Source organism: Rhinatrema bivittatum, chromosome 18 (assembly GCF_901001135.1).
Source record: "Rhinatrema bivittatum chromosome 18, aRhiBiv1.1, whole genome shotgun sequence".
Lineage (NCBI taxonomy): Eukaryota > Metazoa > Chordata > Amphibia > Gymnophiona > Rhinatrematidae > Rhinatrema > Rhinatrema bivittatum.
Genome location: NC_042632.1, coordinates 35720590 through 35736415, shown reverse-complemented (window position 1 = coordinate 35736415; position 15826 = coordinate 35720590). Strand labels below are relative to the sequence as shown.

Below are 15826 nucleotides of genomic sequence, written 5' to 3'. Positions count from 1 at the left end.
CAAAAGAATAATAAAAAGCAGCTCCGGACGCAATGCATAATTTCTTCTCTGCAGAGAAGGAAGTCCATCTACCTGGGCTGCTGCCTCTTCTTCCGAGTCTTCGCTGGAGGTGGCCTCACTGCTGCTCGCCGCCATCGCCAGCACTGGCTTGGCCGCTGAAAGGCAAAAGCGAGGGCACCGGGATTAGCCTTGGGTAGATCATTGGCGAGGGATACATAACCTGCAGGCATGCACGCGGCACTTGACCTCAACAGGTTACACGCCAGTGGCTCCCCTACCACCCCCCCCCCCCCCCCCAGACCAGGCCTAACCGTCTTCAGGCAGACTCTCAGGAAACGAAGTGCGCTCAGGTTTCTTACCGGGCTTCGGGGTTGGCGCCGGCGCCTCATCCTCACTGTCCGAGGAGTCGCTGCTTTCAGAGTTCTCGTGGGCCTGCCCCGCAGCCCCGGTGGCCTTTAGAGGTACCGAGGGCTCGCTCGGAGTCGGTTTCGCAGGGAGGCCTGGTTTGGCAGAGGCTGCGCTGGCCTTCTTTGACGGCGAGGAGGAGTTGACGAGTTTACCTGCTGACCCAGCAGTTTTCACCTGTTTCAAAAGCGGCAGCCGAGACCAGAATGAAAATCGGCCCCCCCCCAGTTCCAACTTAGAAACAGCCTGCTACGTCTACCCATCCACGCCCTGTACCTTTATTACATTTTGCTTCCCCGGTGCTCCTCAACGAGCGCGTGCATTTGCACAATACAAAGAAATACACACGTGATCGTAGAACTGAATATTTGGTACAGAGTCCCCCTGTTTCTTACAGAACGCTCATTGTAATCCCAGCGTTCCCCCCACACGCAGGCAAACACCGGACATTATGGGGTTTGGGGGTAAATGCGTTTTTTGCATGCGCAGGACACGCCGTAGCGGAAGGAAAAAGGTCGGCTCACCGCACTCTTTCCCCTCCCAGGTCCTCTCGCCTCCTCAGCGCTTCCCGCCTTCGCAGTGGAGTTGGTGTGAGTGGGCTCGAGAACGGATGCCACCCTGCCATCTGCAAGAAAGCCCTCAATAAGCCAAAACAGGATAAGCGGCCCAGCCCGCAGGGCCAAACACAAGCTCCCCTCTCCTGACTGTGTGCGACTTGTGTCCAAACCTTTTCTAGCTGCTGGAATGAGTGGCTATGGCACCTTTTATTGCATTCTCGGCACAGGGAAACAATTACTGTCAGTACGTTAGCAGTAATGAAAATCTTAAGAGCTGTCTGTACCTCTCTGCCTCCCCCATCTATTTTGGCCACACTAGTTTCATGTATAGGACTAGCGGGGAGAAGATGCCATTCCCGGGAATCAGCTCAAATACATTTAGTGCACGCCAGCCCCCTCCCCCCACGTCCCGCTACTATCATCAGCCTCCGCAACAGCTTGCGGCTGCCGCCGTTTACCTCTCTCATCTTCCTCCGAGCTTTCCGAGCTGCTGGCAGGGTCCGACACGCGCAGCTTCTTGGGCTGGGGGTCTCCGGGGGTTTTATTGGCTTTCCTTTTCTTGCCGCCTCCTGGAGCTCTGTAGGGCACACATTTTACACTTATGGACCTTCAACTCGAAAAAAGACATTTCACGAGGCATCTAGCAGACACCCGCGTGATGGCGGATGTCCCGGCGTGAAACTGGGGGCTACGTCACGGCCTAGGATTCTGCCCTTAACTGCAGGAGCAAGGGGGAAAGGGAACAGTGACCGCGCTTCCATAAAGGCCCACAGTACCCCCCCTTACAACTCAGTACTGCAAGGAGGTTATGAGATCTGAAGGGCAATTAATGTGTCCTTGCAGCTCAGGCCACCAAACTTCTTCTCAAGTCCCGTACTGGTGGATGACCTGTGTCATTTCCACTGCAATGGCACAATGTCTGACGTATTAAATGTGGGGGTTAAACTTAGCACACAAAATAAAATGTTTTAACCCCCGATGCCGTAAATCGAATGGCATGCCAATGCATCGCGAACAGGTCTTAATGATTTGTGAGGGAACGGCCTGGAATGCAGTTCCGCCACTTCTTTTGAGACAGAAGAGGCAGAGCAAGCAGTGGTGCTCCGGCTCCAGCCCCTCCCAATCAGGCAGCCCTACAGGAAAGGAAGGGAGTGAGCCCAGAGCAGAGCAATCCTGTCCCCTCCTGTGCTACAGGAAAGAGGAGGGGAGCGGGGGGGGGGGGGGGGTGGGAGCCTGATACAGACACCCTGCGAAAAAAGGAATCGAATTAGCACAAGTTTAGATCTTATATGCAGCAGTGTCAATGATTACGGCTGCGACACTGGCCTTGATGACCGGCACTACCGTTTACGAGTTTTGAACTTGTGTTAATTCAGTCCTCTCGTGTCTTATCATGTACCTTGTAGGGATGTTCGTTCATTTCGGCAGTACGCACATATCTCATTAATGGCTAGTAGGCGCACAAAACAAATGGTAGGCACTTATGTAGGTGGCCACCCATATACCATCTATTCTGCATGCCTACTGGCCATGCGTGAGATACGCTCATATCGCCGCAATGCACATCCCTATTACATGGGGCTTCATGTCTGGCAAACTGACCCAGACTGGATGTTCTGCCACCTTCCACCCACCCACCAAGACCCAATGAAGAACAGAGTTGACTGTGCAAATCAGTTGTGGCTCCCTGCCTAGTGTGAATGCAGCATTAAAGCTTTATTTCCATTCACAATGTTTAAGATCCTAGAGTCAGGCTTTACTTACTGTACCTTCTCCAAAAATTATTTGTTTGGATGAATCGTGTGAAAGATTATTTTATGTTAAGGGCCCTCTCTGGAATGCCCTTCCGTTCATATTAAAGGAAGAGATTTCTGTGTTAAAATTCAGGAAATTGTTGAAAACTTACTTGTTTACTCAGGCATTTGGTGGTGTATGATTGAGTGAGCAATTGAATCCTTCAGGGAATTATTTTTTAAGCAGGTATTATAATTTTGTGTTAATATTCATTTAATTTATGTCTGTGTTATATCAAATTTTATGTATGTTTCTTGTAAACCGCTTAGAAATTCTTGATTTGCGGTATACACATTTTTAAATAAATTAATTAATTAATTAAAGCTCTGGAATTCATTGCCAGAGGATATAGTTAAGGCAGCTAGTGTAGCTGGGTACAAAAAAAGGTTTGGATAAGTTTCTGGAGGAGAAGTACATAAACTGCTATTAATCAATAAGGAATAGCCACTGCTTGTTGCCGGCATTAGTAGCATGGGATCTATTAATGTTTGGGTACTTGCCAGGCACTTATAGCCTGGATTGGCCACTGTTGGAAACAGGATACTGGGCTTGATGGACCAGTATGGCATCTCTTATATTCAGATGCAATTCATGCATTTAAAAAAAGCGCAAACCCCCCCCAATTATGGTTTGTGCACATAGGCCAAGAACATTTTTTGTGCGCACAAAAATGCTTTCAAACACAGAAAAATTTTTTGCATGCATAAAGTATATTCCATACAGAAAACACACTTTGTATATGCAAAGCGTGTTTTCTGCACATTATCCAGATTACAGGTTCCGGTACCAAAAATTTGGCTTCTGCACGTAGAATGACACAAACATTGGGAATTTTACTCCACCTCTGACCAGGAGTTCAAATTTTCAGTGCTAAAAAGAGGAGTTAAGCCAGAGCACACCTCTCCTCATTGGGGAGGGTGGGCAGGGTAATGATTTTTGCTTTCATTTGCATAAAATTTCCACATAAGGGCGTTAAACAGATCACATTTTTTTTGTGTGCACAGAACTTCTTGCTGCATCAGAGGCAACATCTGCACACAAAAAAAATACGCTCACAGCTGTGGGCAAACCTGTGTGCTCTGCTGAATGCACCTTATTATAATCAGGCCCTGTGTGTGAAAGGCACCCAAGAGGAATTCCTGGCCCTTTCTACCAGAGGCAGAGTCCCTCCAGGGTCAACCAACTAAAAGGGATTTGCCAATGGCAAGGGAAGAACCAGATTTACATTACCTTACAATTGGAGAGGATTAAAATAAATATAAATACACTACAAGAATGACATGAAGTATTAGATTACTGTTGATTATGTTTAGGTCAGAGTTAGTAGTGCCCAATCCCCTCACATCTCCTCTTCAGATACACTCACACTGGGTGGTCTTTCAAGATCAGGAAAGCAGTCTAGAAAAATGTTTGAATAAACAAACATATAAATCAATTCACAGTATACTCACTTTGCCCATTCTGTGTAGATGTCCAGTAATGAAAACGTTTGTGGGGAAGCTACTTTCTCCTAGGGAAGGTGAAGAGAGAGGAAAAAAAAAATAATTTTATGCAACTAGACCCAGCTGAAAACAAAAGTGCCTGAGCATTTTCTTTTACTAGTACTGGACTAACATACTGGAAACATAAAAAATGATACGCATCACCCTTCTGAAGAGGTCTGCTGCAAGAGAAGGCTAGCTCTCCTACTCAAAGGAGGAAGCACATGTAACACTGAACCCCAGCTTTACAGGAAAATAAACCAAAGCAAGTAAGCTGGGCTGGAACACAAAGTCTCAAAAGAGGACTTGTTGGCAAAGGAGAATAGAGTGAAGTATCCTGAAACTTTACTCATAAATCAACAAAAAAGCATACATGAAATAAATGTAAAAAGTTCCTGTACATTTGGAAGTGGAAGACAGTAAGCAAGAGTGAAGAAACATGCTTTTAGGTGCCTGTGGGAAAAGTGTTCTTTAAAGCTTTGAGGATTACCTTGTTACAGATTAAATAACTACAAATTAAACCCAAAAGATGTGCAACCAACTGTATGATAAGACTCCTATCCACGCAGAAGCAAGATCTCCAAGCTCAGCTCTGACTGGTAACCACTTTTCTGTTATGTTGGTTAATGACCACATGCAGTTAAACTTTCTGCCATGGGACCTACCAAGTACTCTTACTGTAAGAAGTCAGAGAGTATGGAGGGACTTCTGGGAACATATTAGATCGACTGCATTTGCACTTTTGTTTATATGTTCTCCTCGTTTTACTCCAACAGTAAGATAGCACCTACTGTGTATTTATAAAAGATTTGTGCATGCCTTCAGTTAGACTATGAGGAAGGAGGTTAAAAACTTGTGCCTTGAAAAATGCAGCAACCTGCAACAATTCACAAAAAAAGTTACCACTACTGGGAAATATGGGATTATTGGAAAGGAATACATCTTAGAAATCAGCTTTTGCACAAACTGGATACATGACATAAAATACAAATGGATGCAGTGGATCAGCCTTGGCAAGCCAAACTATTCTTGCTAATTTAGTTGGTGAAGGCACGGCCATATCTACCAGCACCAGTGTGGGCATGATCTTCACAGATACGATTTTCCGAGTCTATTACGAAATGTGATCATATAACATGGAAAGATAGTTTTCTGGTTAGTAAGCTACATTGTTTCTTTTTATATGTGTATCTATTGTTTTGAAGAACATCGGTTTTCTCTTGACAGGGCCGGCGCTAAATTAACTGGCACCTCCAGCTTCACTCAAACCAACACGTGCAACCTTGCACCAAGCCCTAGGGGTCAGCAATATTTTCACTGTTTGCTATGCAGGTGCGGCTTCGTACAATATTACTTGAGAAACGAGTGCCTAGGCTGCCCATCAGAATATAGTGGGCAAGATCGTTTTCTTTCCATAAGATTTCGTTACAATTGATCGTGCTCGCTTCCAATAACAAAAAACATGTGATGCCCGAGCTTGTTCTGTCCACAGCTCCTGATCTTCTGCTTTCCTTTGACCACTCCAAGTAATATTTAATTTCTTAGCAAATAATAAAGGGACATTCCACCTCCCTCCTCCGCACTCAAAATTGCAATAATAACAAAGACAAGCGTCCAGAGACCTAGAGTTGAAAAAGTCAGTCTGGAAATGAAAAGTGAAAGTCCTCGGACCATCCCAGGGATTACCTGGCCACTCTGCAGTTGCAGGTGTTTAGCTGCTTTTTTGTAGCCAGCCTGCCGGAGATGCTGATAAATCAGGGCCAGCAGCTCCTTCTGGCTACTGGTGCCTGCCATGCTTGCAGCAGGATTTATTCCTCTTCCTCCCGGAGTCCCTCCTGCTCACGTTTGGCCTCTGCCCCTCCCTCGCGAGCCTTCACCTGACACTAATTTTAGGAACCGCGTTTAATAATTTCTTTCCACTCCTACTTGCGCTTTCCACGTTCGGGGCAGGCAGCGGGCTTACAGCACGCTCCGACTCCAGGAGAGTCCACATGCTGCACTTTGACCCCCTGCCTCTTTCAGTTCCGTTTCCATTTCCAGGTCCGAACGCCCGAGGGGCTCTGGGAAATGTAGTTCTACTGCGCAGTGGCGGAACTGAGTCGCTGCCGCCGCGTCTTTCGCTTTCTCAAAACAATTCCGACTTTATTGATCCTCGCTTTTGCGCATTCGTACACTGGGAAGAATGAGACATTGGGCGCCATAGCAACGGATGGCGGTGGGAAATGCCAAGATAATTCCTGGCGACCCCGTTTTTACTGCTTTCTAGCCGCGGGTGCAGTGTACGCAGCATCTTTAGCTTGCACCTCACGTGCAAGCTAAAGATGTCTCTTACGGTCTAAGAGGTCTTCCACCCAGTTTTTGGAAACCTTCATTTTTGGGTCGCCATGCAAGAGACCCAGCTGTGGACCTCTGCTCCTTGCTGGGTCCACGGCTGGGAGAGCAAGGAATCATGAAAATGTATTTGGTCACAAGTAAATATGTGACAACATCATCTTGCATATTTATTTATTGGATTTCTCATTGTAGCACTCCAGGCGAATTACAATGTCAGCAGACTTAAAATGACTACATTTCTAGTTCCTCGTGCCTAAAATCACAGACGTAACGCAATATAACAACAAAATAAACTCACAGTCACCAGACGACTAATACAAACACTCAACCCTAACAAAATGAAAACTAAAAGCATTATTAGAAAAAAAGAATTATCCAGCTACCGTCCCAGCCCCTACTATTAAAACACTCCCTTCACAACCCCATCCCAAAATCCCACACCACATCCGATTACACTTCCCAAAATTAAACCTGCCCAATAAAAATCTCAGTCACCCAATTTCCTCCTTAATGACACATTCAACAATATCCCTTGCCTAGTCATACTAGAATACCCTTTTACCAAGTTACCCATCAATCTCAGCTCACCGTGGCTCTGTCATCATAAGCTTTCCTAAAAAGAGGCCATCTTGACCTATTGGAAGCTTGTTCCACAACCGTGGTGCACTGCATCTAAAAGCTCATTCCTGGGTGGCTACCAAGTGAACCTCCTTCCTTGTGAGTTCTGTTAACAAGGGCCCCTGAGATGAATACAAAAAATGTCAAGGAGCATACCATTCCAATTTGCCTGAAAGAAAGGCCGCACTCTTGACGCCTGAAGAGATTTCAGCTTCCTAGGTGGTGTAATGGAAACCCATTGGCTTTATCAGAAGGTGGCCAAATGACCATTAAGTCTAAGAGGGATTTTTACTGCTCTTGAAATAGGTCACAGTGAGGAAAGGGAACAGAGGGAGAGAAGAGACCCAGCAGGAGTGAGAGAAGAGATGTACAGTAGGGAAAAGGAACCAGAGAGAAATAATCCAGAGGTGCTGTTGGAAATGGGACCAAAGGGAGAGATGAGACATTTGCCTTTATTCGATGAATACTTTTTCTATAGGCACAGAATGAGAAAAGTCATTTTTTTAAATAAGGTCCATAATGGGACAAAAGAGAATGAGAGGGAGAAGAATGCACAGGTGTCAGAATGGAGTGGGCCACAGGAACTATGGTCTGATTAAAACTTGGCCCTTCCTGCAGAATTGCTGCAGGAATCTGGAGCTGAATCAGGCAGGAAGAGACGAAGAGCGATGCATCGGGCTGCATCTTCCACCTCTGCAGCTGTGGCCCGACTGCTGCTTTAAACTGCAGGGTAATCTGTACAGCTGCAAGCTTCAAAGCAGCAATTGGGCCAGGCGGCAGAGAGCGAAGAGGATGCATCCTGAGACACTGCCATGCTCCTCCTCCTGTCGCTGATCAACATGGGGGGGGGGGGGGGGTTTGAAAAGAAGAAAGAATGAGAGGGGTAGGGAATGGGGGCAATGAAAGAATGTTGTAGTCCATAGGGTCCCCCTAGATGCCACTGGGCATTACCTAGGAGCCTAGTGAAAGTATGCTGGCTTCCAGGGTGGCATGGCCCTGCTGCACTGGGTAGATCAGCAGACCCACCAGGAATCACTGCAGAGAATCCCAATGCCAAAATCCTCCAAAGAACCCCACTGCCACTCTAAGCACAGCCTTATATTGAACCATGGCACATCCCTCTACAGGTCCACTCTCACACATTCCCTTTAAACGTTTGCCCCATTTTGATGTAAAAGAAAATTTCCATTTAACCAAAGGTTAAGTGACAAAAATGTCAGGATTAAGTAAAAGGCTTGGCTAGGATCAGATTTAGGGCCTGAGTACCTTCCCTATGTATATATATATATATATTCACGTTAGACAAAGGAGCAAAGTTTCTTTTCTATGCCTATGGAATTTCTACAGAAAGAATTTTAGCAAAGTTAAGATTGTACAATCCACGCTGAAATGTTAAGCATGATTATGGGGATTACCTTCTCTACTCAGATGCCATGAGTTGTTTCGTGTTCACAGGATAGACAGGATCTTGATTTAACATTTTGTTCGAAAGATGGCACTGTCAGCTGCAGTGAATACTGAAGGAGGCCCGTTTTGTAGTGCACACACATTTGTTTGAGGACAACAAAGACTGTCTTACCAAATGGAGCTGAGCTAGTGGAAGCACCTTCACAAAATAAATTGGCAACAGCACAGAGCCCCTAACAGCATGCTGGCTTAGACTTTAGAGGGAAGCTTGTCCTCAGGATAATTGCTGAATGAAAATGGTGCCACGATAATTGCTGAACGAAATGGTGCCTTGGGCCAGGGTTGCTCCCACCCCCTTCCCTTTTGGGCTCATGTGCTTGTAGACTGACTCAGAAGGGTGGCATGGTGCCCTGGCTAGTTGCCCTTCTCACCCCCCCCCCCCCCGTTGCGACAGGCTTGCTTGTCTTTACCATGTTGCTAATGCCACTTCTTGAAGCACCTAGAGGCCTACTATTCTAATGTTGGCTTCATCCAATCTGCCCAGTTTTGGAGATTTCACAAGTTCAAAGCTCAGAAGGGTCGATGTAGTAAAGCATGCCCAGCCTAGTGCACGGCTTAGTGAGCAGCTGGACGCGCGTTTTGGACGCATGTCCATAACCCCCGATACAATAAGGGTTTCAGCGTGTCCAAAACACGTGTCCAAACTCGCGTGTAGCTAATGGGGCCCATCACATGTAAATTCCTTGAAGATGCTATGTCTTGCCACGCATCAAGGGCTCACAAAAAAAATAAAAATTCCTGCTTTCTGTGGTGCCTCCTACTGAATATCGCTACGATACTAAGTCTGAGGAACCACAGAAAGCTGTAGCATGACAAAATGAAAAGAGGAAAACAAAATTCTGGGCACACAGTATACATGTACAATATACATGCTCCAGGCTGTATATATTGTGCGGGTGCATTGTGCTGGTAGCAGGATAAAATGGATGCACAAGTTGAGCTTCCATTTTCCTAATCCATGGAAGCATGGGATAGCATCCCTCCAATATTAGTTTCTGAGGCGAGGGCTATAGGAATACCCTTGGATCTTTTATATGATCTTCAGGATCATTCTGCCCCAGTAGAAGACCTCTGTTATTCCAGATTTCTGCAAATACAGATCCATTCTGGATGCTTCATCCTGAAGTGGGATGCAGATCTGAAGTATATGGTTTCACCACTTCCATTAATGGCAAGGTGCTCAGGGATTGGGCAGGGCTTATTCTCATCACCCCAGCATGACTCAGATAGGTATGGTTCTCCTAATTATCCAGTTGTCAATCCACCTTCCAATTTCTCTGGATGTTGATCCATCATTGCTAATGCAGGAGAAGGGTCGTCTGTACCATCCAAATCTCCTCTCACTCAATTTGATGGCATGGATGTTGAAGGCATGATAGTTTCTTCCTTGTTGCGCTCAATGGAAGTTGAGGACATCATGATTTTATTTATTTTATTTATTTATTTAAGGTTTTTTTATACCGGCATTCAAGAACTCGTTCTCATCATGTCGGTTTACAGAAAACAGGGGTGCAGAAATATAACCAAAAACATAACTAAACGTGGAGAAGAGAAGCAGTTACAATTAACAAGGGATCATGAACTGGGATTATAAGAAATAAAAGAGATAGAGGAGGATAATTATATACAAGTGTACAAAGTAAATAAGGAGTTCTCTATAAATACAAGAGAACAAAATAAATATATTTCAGTCAAGAAGCCATCTACCAGGAGGTTGAATGGATTTAAATGGACAAGATTTTCATCTTGGTGCCTGGTGGGATTTCTGGACCCTCTTATCTGTAATTCCAAGGATCTGCTTCAGTACTTGTTCTTCCTCTCCTCAATGGATCTCAATACATCATCATTGAAAGTGCCATCACCGCATATCCCCCTCAGGTAGAGGGAAAGCTGATCTTCCTTTATCCTCTAGAAACAAAGTTCATGAAGGGTTTATGTCATATGAAGCCTCCGATTTCAAAACCTCCTGTGTCATTGGATCTCAATGTCTTAGAGCAAATGATGAAGCCTCCTTGTGAGTCTTTGGAGTCAGCTTTGAAGTTTCTTATATGGAAGATGATGTCCTTAGTTGCTATCACTTCGGCTAGAAGAGTCAATGAACTACAGGAATTGGTCTCATACTCTCATAAGAACATAATAATTGCCATGATGGGTCAGACCAAGATCCATTGAATCCAGCATCCTGCCTCTGACAAGTACCTGGCAGATCCCATAGAGTAGATCTAATTCCTGTTACTCACTTTTAAGGATAGCAATAGCTATTTTATACTCTCCCTGGTTAACAGTGTGTGACAGACGATTCCTCTGGGAACTTGTCCAAACCCTGCTATGGGAACTTGCCTTTTAAACCCCGCTATGTCAGTCACCTGGCAATCCTCTGGCAATAGATTCCACAGCTTGATAGTGCACTGACTGAAAAAGTACTTTCTATGATTTGTTTTAAATCTCCTGAGGACTGCTGGGTTTTGTACCCCTGCCAGTAGATGGAGATAGATAAAGTTTTTCTGACACTTCTATATAAACAACGGCGTCACCTGCAATCCCTCTGTATTTTTCTGTCTCCAGCAGTTGGTAAATGGTACAAAACCTGCAGTCTGAGGGGGAAAAAAAGAGGAAGAAAAGAAGGGAGATTTGTTCTTCAAGGTTCCTCCCTGGGAGTTGTGAGGTCCTGGTGGGCCGCCTCCCTGGTTGGGACGGGCAAGCAGGGGGCTGATCCTGCTAGCGGAACAGTTCTCTTCTTGATGACTGCCGACACCAAAGCATCCACCTTGGGGGAGAGCCAACAACTCCAAGGTTCTCCTGCAGTAAAGGATCGAGCTTAGACATAGCTCTGCCAACTCTCAGGCCAGATTCTGGAATAGCCCACTACCGAACTACCAGCGCCACCTGGCTAAGAGGATTTTGGTTTTTATTTTCAAAACATTTTTTCTAAGAGAAGTTACGACCACTCACAGCATTCGTTAAAATAATTTTGTCAGATCTCATTTATAATATAAAATTGATAAACATGGGGGGGGGGGTGGAGGGAACTATGGCAATCAAAGTATGAACATATAGGAAATGATGAGAGACTTTTTATGTTCAAAATGTATAAGATAAAACAAAAAGACATATAAAATAAGAAATAAAGCAAAAAAAAACGGTATGGTGGGCACACGGTTTTGAGGCGTAACCAACTTGACGGTTATCACCCATAGAATCAGTACCGAACATCAGAAGTCAGAGCATATTTATTCTGTTTCCCCGAATTTTGTTATCTGAAACGCCCTCCTTTACCAGACCCCTCCCACTGGGCAGTGTCAGGGAACACTGGACACTCCTGCTCTCTCTGACGTGCACCCGTCATCTGTGAAGACGGCTTGGTGATCCCCTTACATGTTAGATTGGATTTTCAACTGCTCAGGTGCGTCGTTTTCAATGAAACATCGACCTGCAGGTACAAAAGTCTGTTGATGCTTGGTACCCGCCTCAGGTTTCAAAGGGAACATGCACACATGCTTTCAAATTTGGTACGACATTTTCGTGTAAAAAGTATCCCTGGACGGTCTCAAAGTAGAGGATCTGAAAGTTGCCCCCTGAACTGTAAATCTGTGCATCACGCTTTCCATTATCTAAATAGCCATAAAGGAGAGAATGGGCCCTGTCCTCGTGGCAGGAGTGCAGGGCTGGAGACAAACCTACGAGTATTAATAGGAAATATCCAGCCTTTTAACTCTACTACTCTTACAAACCTCCTACTATACATTTCCAGTAAAAAATGCCCAGAAATAAAGATTGACAAACAGCAAAATGTTTTTATTGGCCTAACTCAATATGTCCTCAGGTTTGAAAAATTCTGCTCAGCACTAGAAAGGAAGCGTTAGCTTCCCGAAAGCTAGTCAAGAATGTATTTACTCAGTCCAATTAAAAAGTATCTTCTTATATAATGGCTTTTGTTTGTTAACTTTTATTTCTGTGTATCCAAGTGGACTAACATGGCAGCCACACTACTTTATCCAATTAAAAATGGATTTGCTTTCCCCCCAAAGTTTAAAGATGTTTTACATATCTTAGGAAAGGAGACAAAATAAACTCACCACAATTATTTTCCAGCCCTAAATGTAATTGAAACCACCCTTATTGCTCATCCCTATAATGCCTGCAATAAACTTCTGGAGGGTTTTGGACTTGAATCGGATTAGTTTTTGTATCACTGCCACACAAGAAAACATACGGCATGCCCATATGTCAGTGTCAGAAGGCAGAAAAGGAACACGCTGAGAGAAAAGAAAAGAAGCAAGCATGTTTTGGAAAGGCTCGGCAGGATAGGAGAAAAGTCATGGGGCTGCTCTTGGAACGGCAGGACTGGAGGGGCTCCGGAGATCTCGCTGATGGGAGGGCTTTCCGGCCTAATAGGGTGCAACCTGAGATAAGTGGCCTGCCCGGCCCAGCCTGACTGATTCTGTCTTGCTTCTCTGAAGTGCAGGAAAGGCATCTATAAGTCATGGTGTTAGTGGTTAGCTTCTGAATGGTTCTGGGCTTTATACCTCGCAGAACAACCATATACTATACCTTAATTGCTCAGCACCCATAGAAAGAGGCTAATGGCACTCATTTATGTCAATTATTTTTTCCCTTCCCAGCTTTCATTTTTCTTAATCCTCTCTTTTGGGCCAGTGGCACAATATTAATTTTCCTGGCAAAAAAAACAAACCAGCTAGCTTTCAGCAAAGCCCAAGATCAGGGCTAGATCTGCAAACATGTCCTCATTAAAAGGCCTTGGCTGTGTTGCCCTGGAGCACAGGCCAACAACAGCATCTACATGTTTACCCAGATTTCTGCAGTTACAAGCTCAGGCGGGATAGCGTCTTGCATTAGGGGCACTGTGTGTGTTACAAGATTTCTTTTAAAAATATACTCTTGATCTGACCCACATCAGACACCTCACTGTGAGACTAGGAAAAGAAAAGGGGGCAGGAAAAATATATCCTGGCACAGGAAAGAAAAGGAAAACCGGTGAAACGCAAGTAGAGATATTTTGCAAAGCGTTTCTTGATTTGCCTTTATTTTTAAAGGAAATGCAAACAAGAAATCAAAGCTCAGTTAGAAACAAAGATGTGAATGTTGCTTGAGCAAGAGTGCTCAGTTTTTGTAAGTGCCAGTACTCTTGTACCATATTGCTCAACAACAAACGTACCCCACACTTCCTTCTGCAGGCTCTGGTGTATCAGAACGTGTCTTACAGCTTCTCAACAGCTCTTCCTTTTGCTTGAATTCATTGGCTGGAAAGGTTCCCGGAACTGACGTCTACTAAGAAATTCAGCATATTATCCCGGAACTAACGTCTACTAAGAAAGACGTCAGTTCCGGGATAATATGCTGAATTTGATGTTCGCTTGGGGAATTGAAAGAAAATGTTGAAAAATAGATTGGAATTTGTAGGACATATATAAACCTTTTGGAATCATATTGATATATACGTGGTTTTCGCATATGTGAATGAGAACGAAAGAAGCTCGTTTTATGACTATTTGGGTTAGTACCTGAGGAAGTCCTTATTGAAAGGGTGAAACGGAGATATCTTTGTTGGACTAGAAAAAGAGAGTAATACCAGGAGAACAAGGATAAAAATAGAGGTAGTATTCGGAGAGCATTGAATAAGTGAAGACAACACGCAATATCATATATGTGTAAAGAAGGAAAGATGAAGAAATATTGTTGATAGAGAAAGTAAATTGTATTAGAGCAATATAGTTATAATTAAGGTGCAATATAATATGTTTTTAATTGGATGAATGGAGTATGTTTGAGATAGATAGTTTTTAATTGTCTAGATAGGTTTCTGTATTTTTGATACAATAATCGTGTGTTAAAACTTATATTAAATAGTAGAGTTTCTCTTTATGTGTGGAGTAATTTGAATGGTAGAGAAATTAATAATATTACCCTCTGTTGCTGTGATACCATTATTAATACCTGACAGGTATTTAAAAGTCTGTATCATACCTTCCCTGTCTCTCCTCTCCTCCAGTATATATATATATATATATATATTTTTTTTTTTTTAGGTCATTCGGTCTCATCTCATATGGCTTTAATTGAAGGCCCCAAACCGTTTTGGTTGCCTTTCTCTGGACTGCTTCTACTCTGTCTCTATTCTTTCTGATATGAGGTCTCCAGAACTGAACACAGTACTCCAGGTGAGGCCTCACCAACAACCTAGATAGGGGCATAATCACCTCCTTTTTCTTACTGATATTGGAAAAAGGAGGCAATTATGCCACAGTGTAGCCTTCTGTGGATATAAAGATGCAGTCTCGGGTTACAAATGACTGCAGCAGAAAACGGACACAGCTACATCCGAGCTTTGCTTTTAATTCCTGTAAGCTCATTGGTCTTCCTGGATTCACATCAGCCTTTTTCACTCGTGTTTTTGAAGACCTATGAGGAGTTCATATTTCCAGTGACTGCAGTCTTGAGTAGATGTTTCCCAGGAGTTAAAGTCACAGTCAGGAGCATTAAGATCTTGCTTGTTGACACCCTGGAATTGCAGGTGGAGATAACCGATTAACATTTTGCTGAAGGCTAGCTCTCCACATAAGATGTCTGGGAATTCTGCCATACAATGACATGTTCAAACCATTGGAGGGTGACCTTATAGCTCCATATAAAAAAGGGAAAAGATGAGCCAATCCTGGTTTTACCCCATTGCAGGCATGGAAGTGCAGTTGGGCTGTCCCTAAGAAAAACAGGACTGCATCTCTATACCTAAAATATAGAGATAATTTGGTGATTTTTAGGCATATGTTAAAACATGATTATTTCAGCTGGTTTTATGATGGAGATCTTCTGTACTTGTAGTATATTTAGGTTTTAGGTTATATAGTAATGTGGGTTTTTATTCTTATGTTTGCTTGGGATTTTTATGTATTTTTGGGGGCTTAGGAGTTTGTATTGATGTAGGTCTAGGTAATGTTTTGTGTTACTAGAATGTATTTATGCTGTATCCCATCCTGAGCATTTGTTGGAAAGATGGGTAAGATGTGAAAAGAGGACAGAATTAGCCTGTCCCTTTTGACATGGAATTACGTGATCATCCTTAGAGCAATGTCCTCATAGATGGTCTTACTCAGTAATGGACCAATTAAAATCTTGCTGGACTGTTTGTATTCTCCATGTACAGATGCTCCA

At 43.9% G+C, this 15826-nt stretch overlaps 1 protein-coding gene across 2 annotated transcripts in view; it reads right to left on the bottom strand.

Moving 5' to 3' along the window:
- The window catches only part of LOC115079863 (nucleolar and coiled-body phosphoprotein 1-like), a 36306-nt gene extending 30016 nt beyond the window's left edge, over nucleotides 1-6290 (bottom strand). Inside the window, exons 1-6 of one of the 2 annotated variants that reach the window (XM_029583802.1) lie at nucleotides 5924-6290; nucleotides 4208-4266; nucleotides 1421-1539; nucleotides 930-1030; nucleotides 360-582; nucleotides 73-155 (exon numbers count right to left, since the gene is read on the bottom strand). In XM_029583802.1, the coding sequence (XP_029439662.1) occupies nucleotides 73-155; nucleotides 360-582; nucleotides 930-1030; nucleotides 1421-1539; nucleotides 4208-4266; nucleotides 5924-6031 (693 nt within the window). In that variant the 5' untranslated portion in view covers nucleotides 6032-6290. The remainder of the gene's footprint in view (nucleotides 1-72; nucleotides 156-359; nucleotides 583-929; nucleotides 1031-1420; nucleotides 1540-4207; nucleotides 4267-5923) is intronic. The other variant, XM_029583803.1, reaches the window with a different exon arrangement.
- Nucleotides 6291-15826: the final 9536 nt, after the last annotated feature.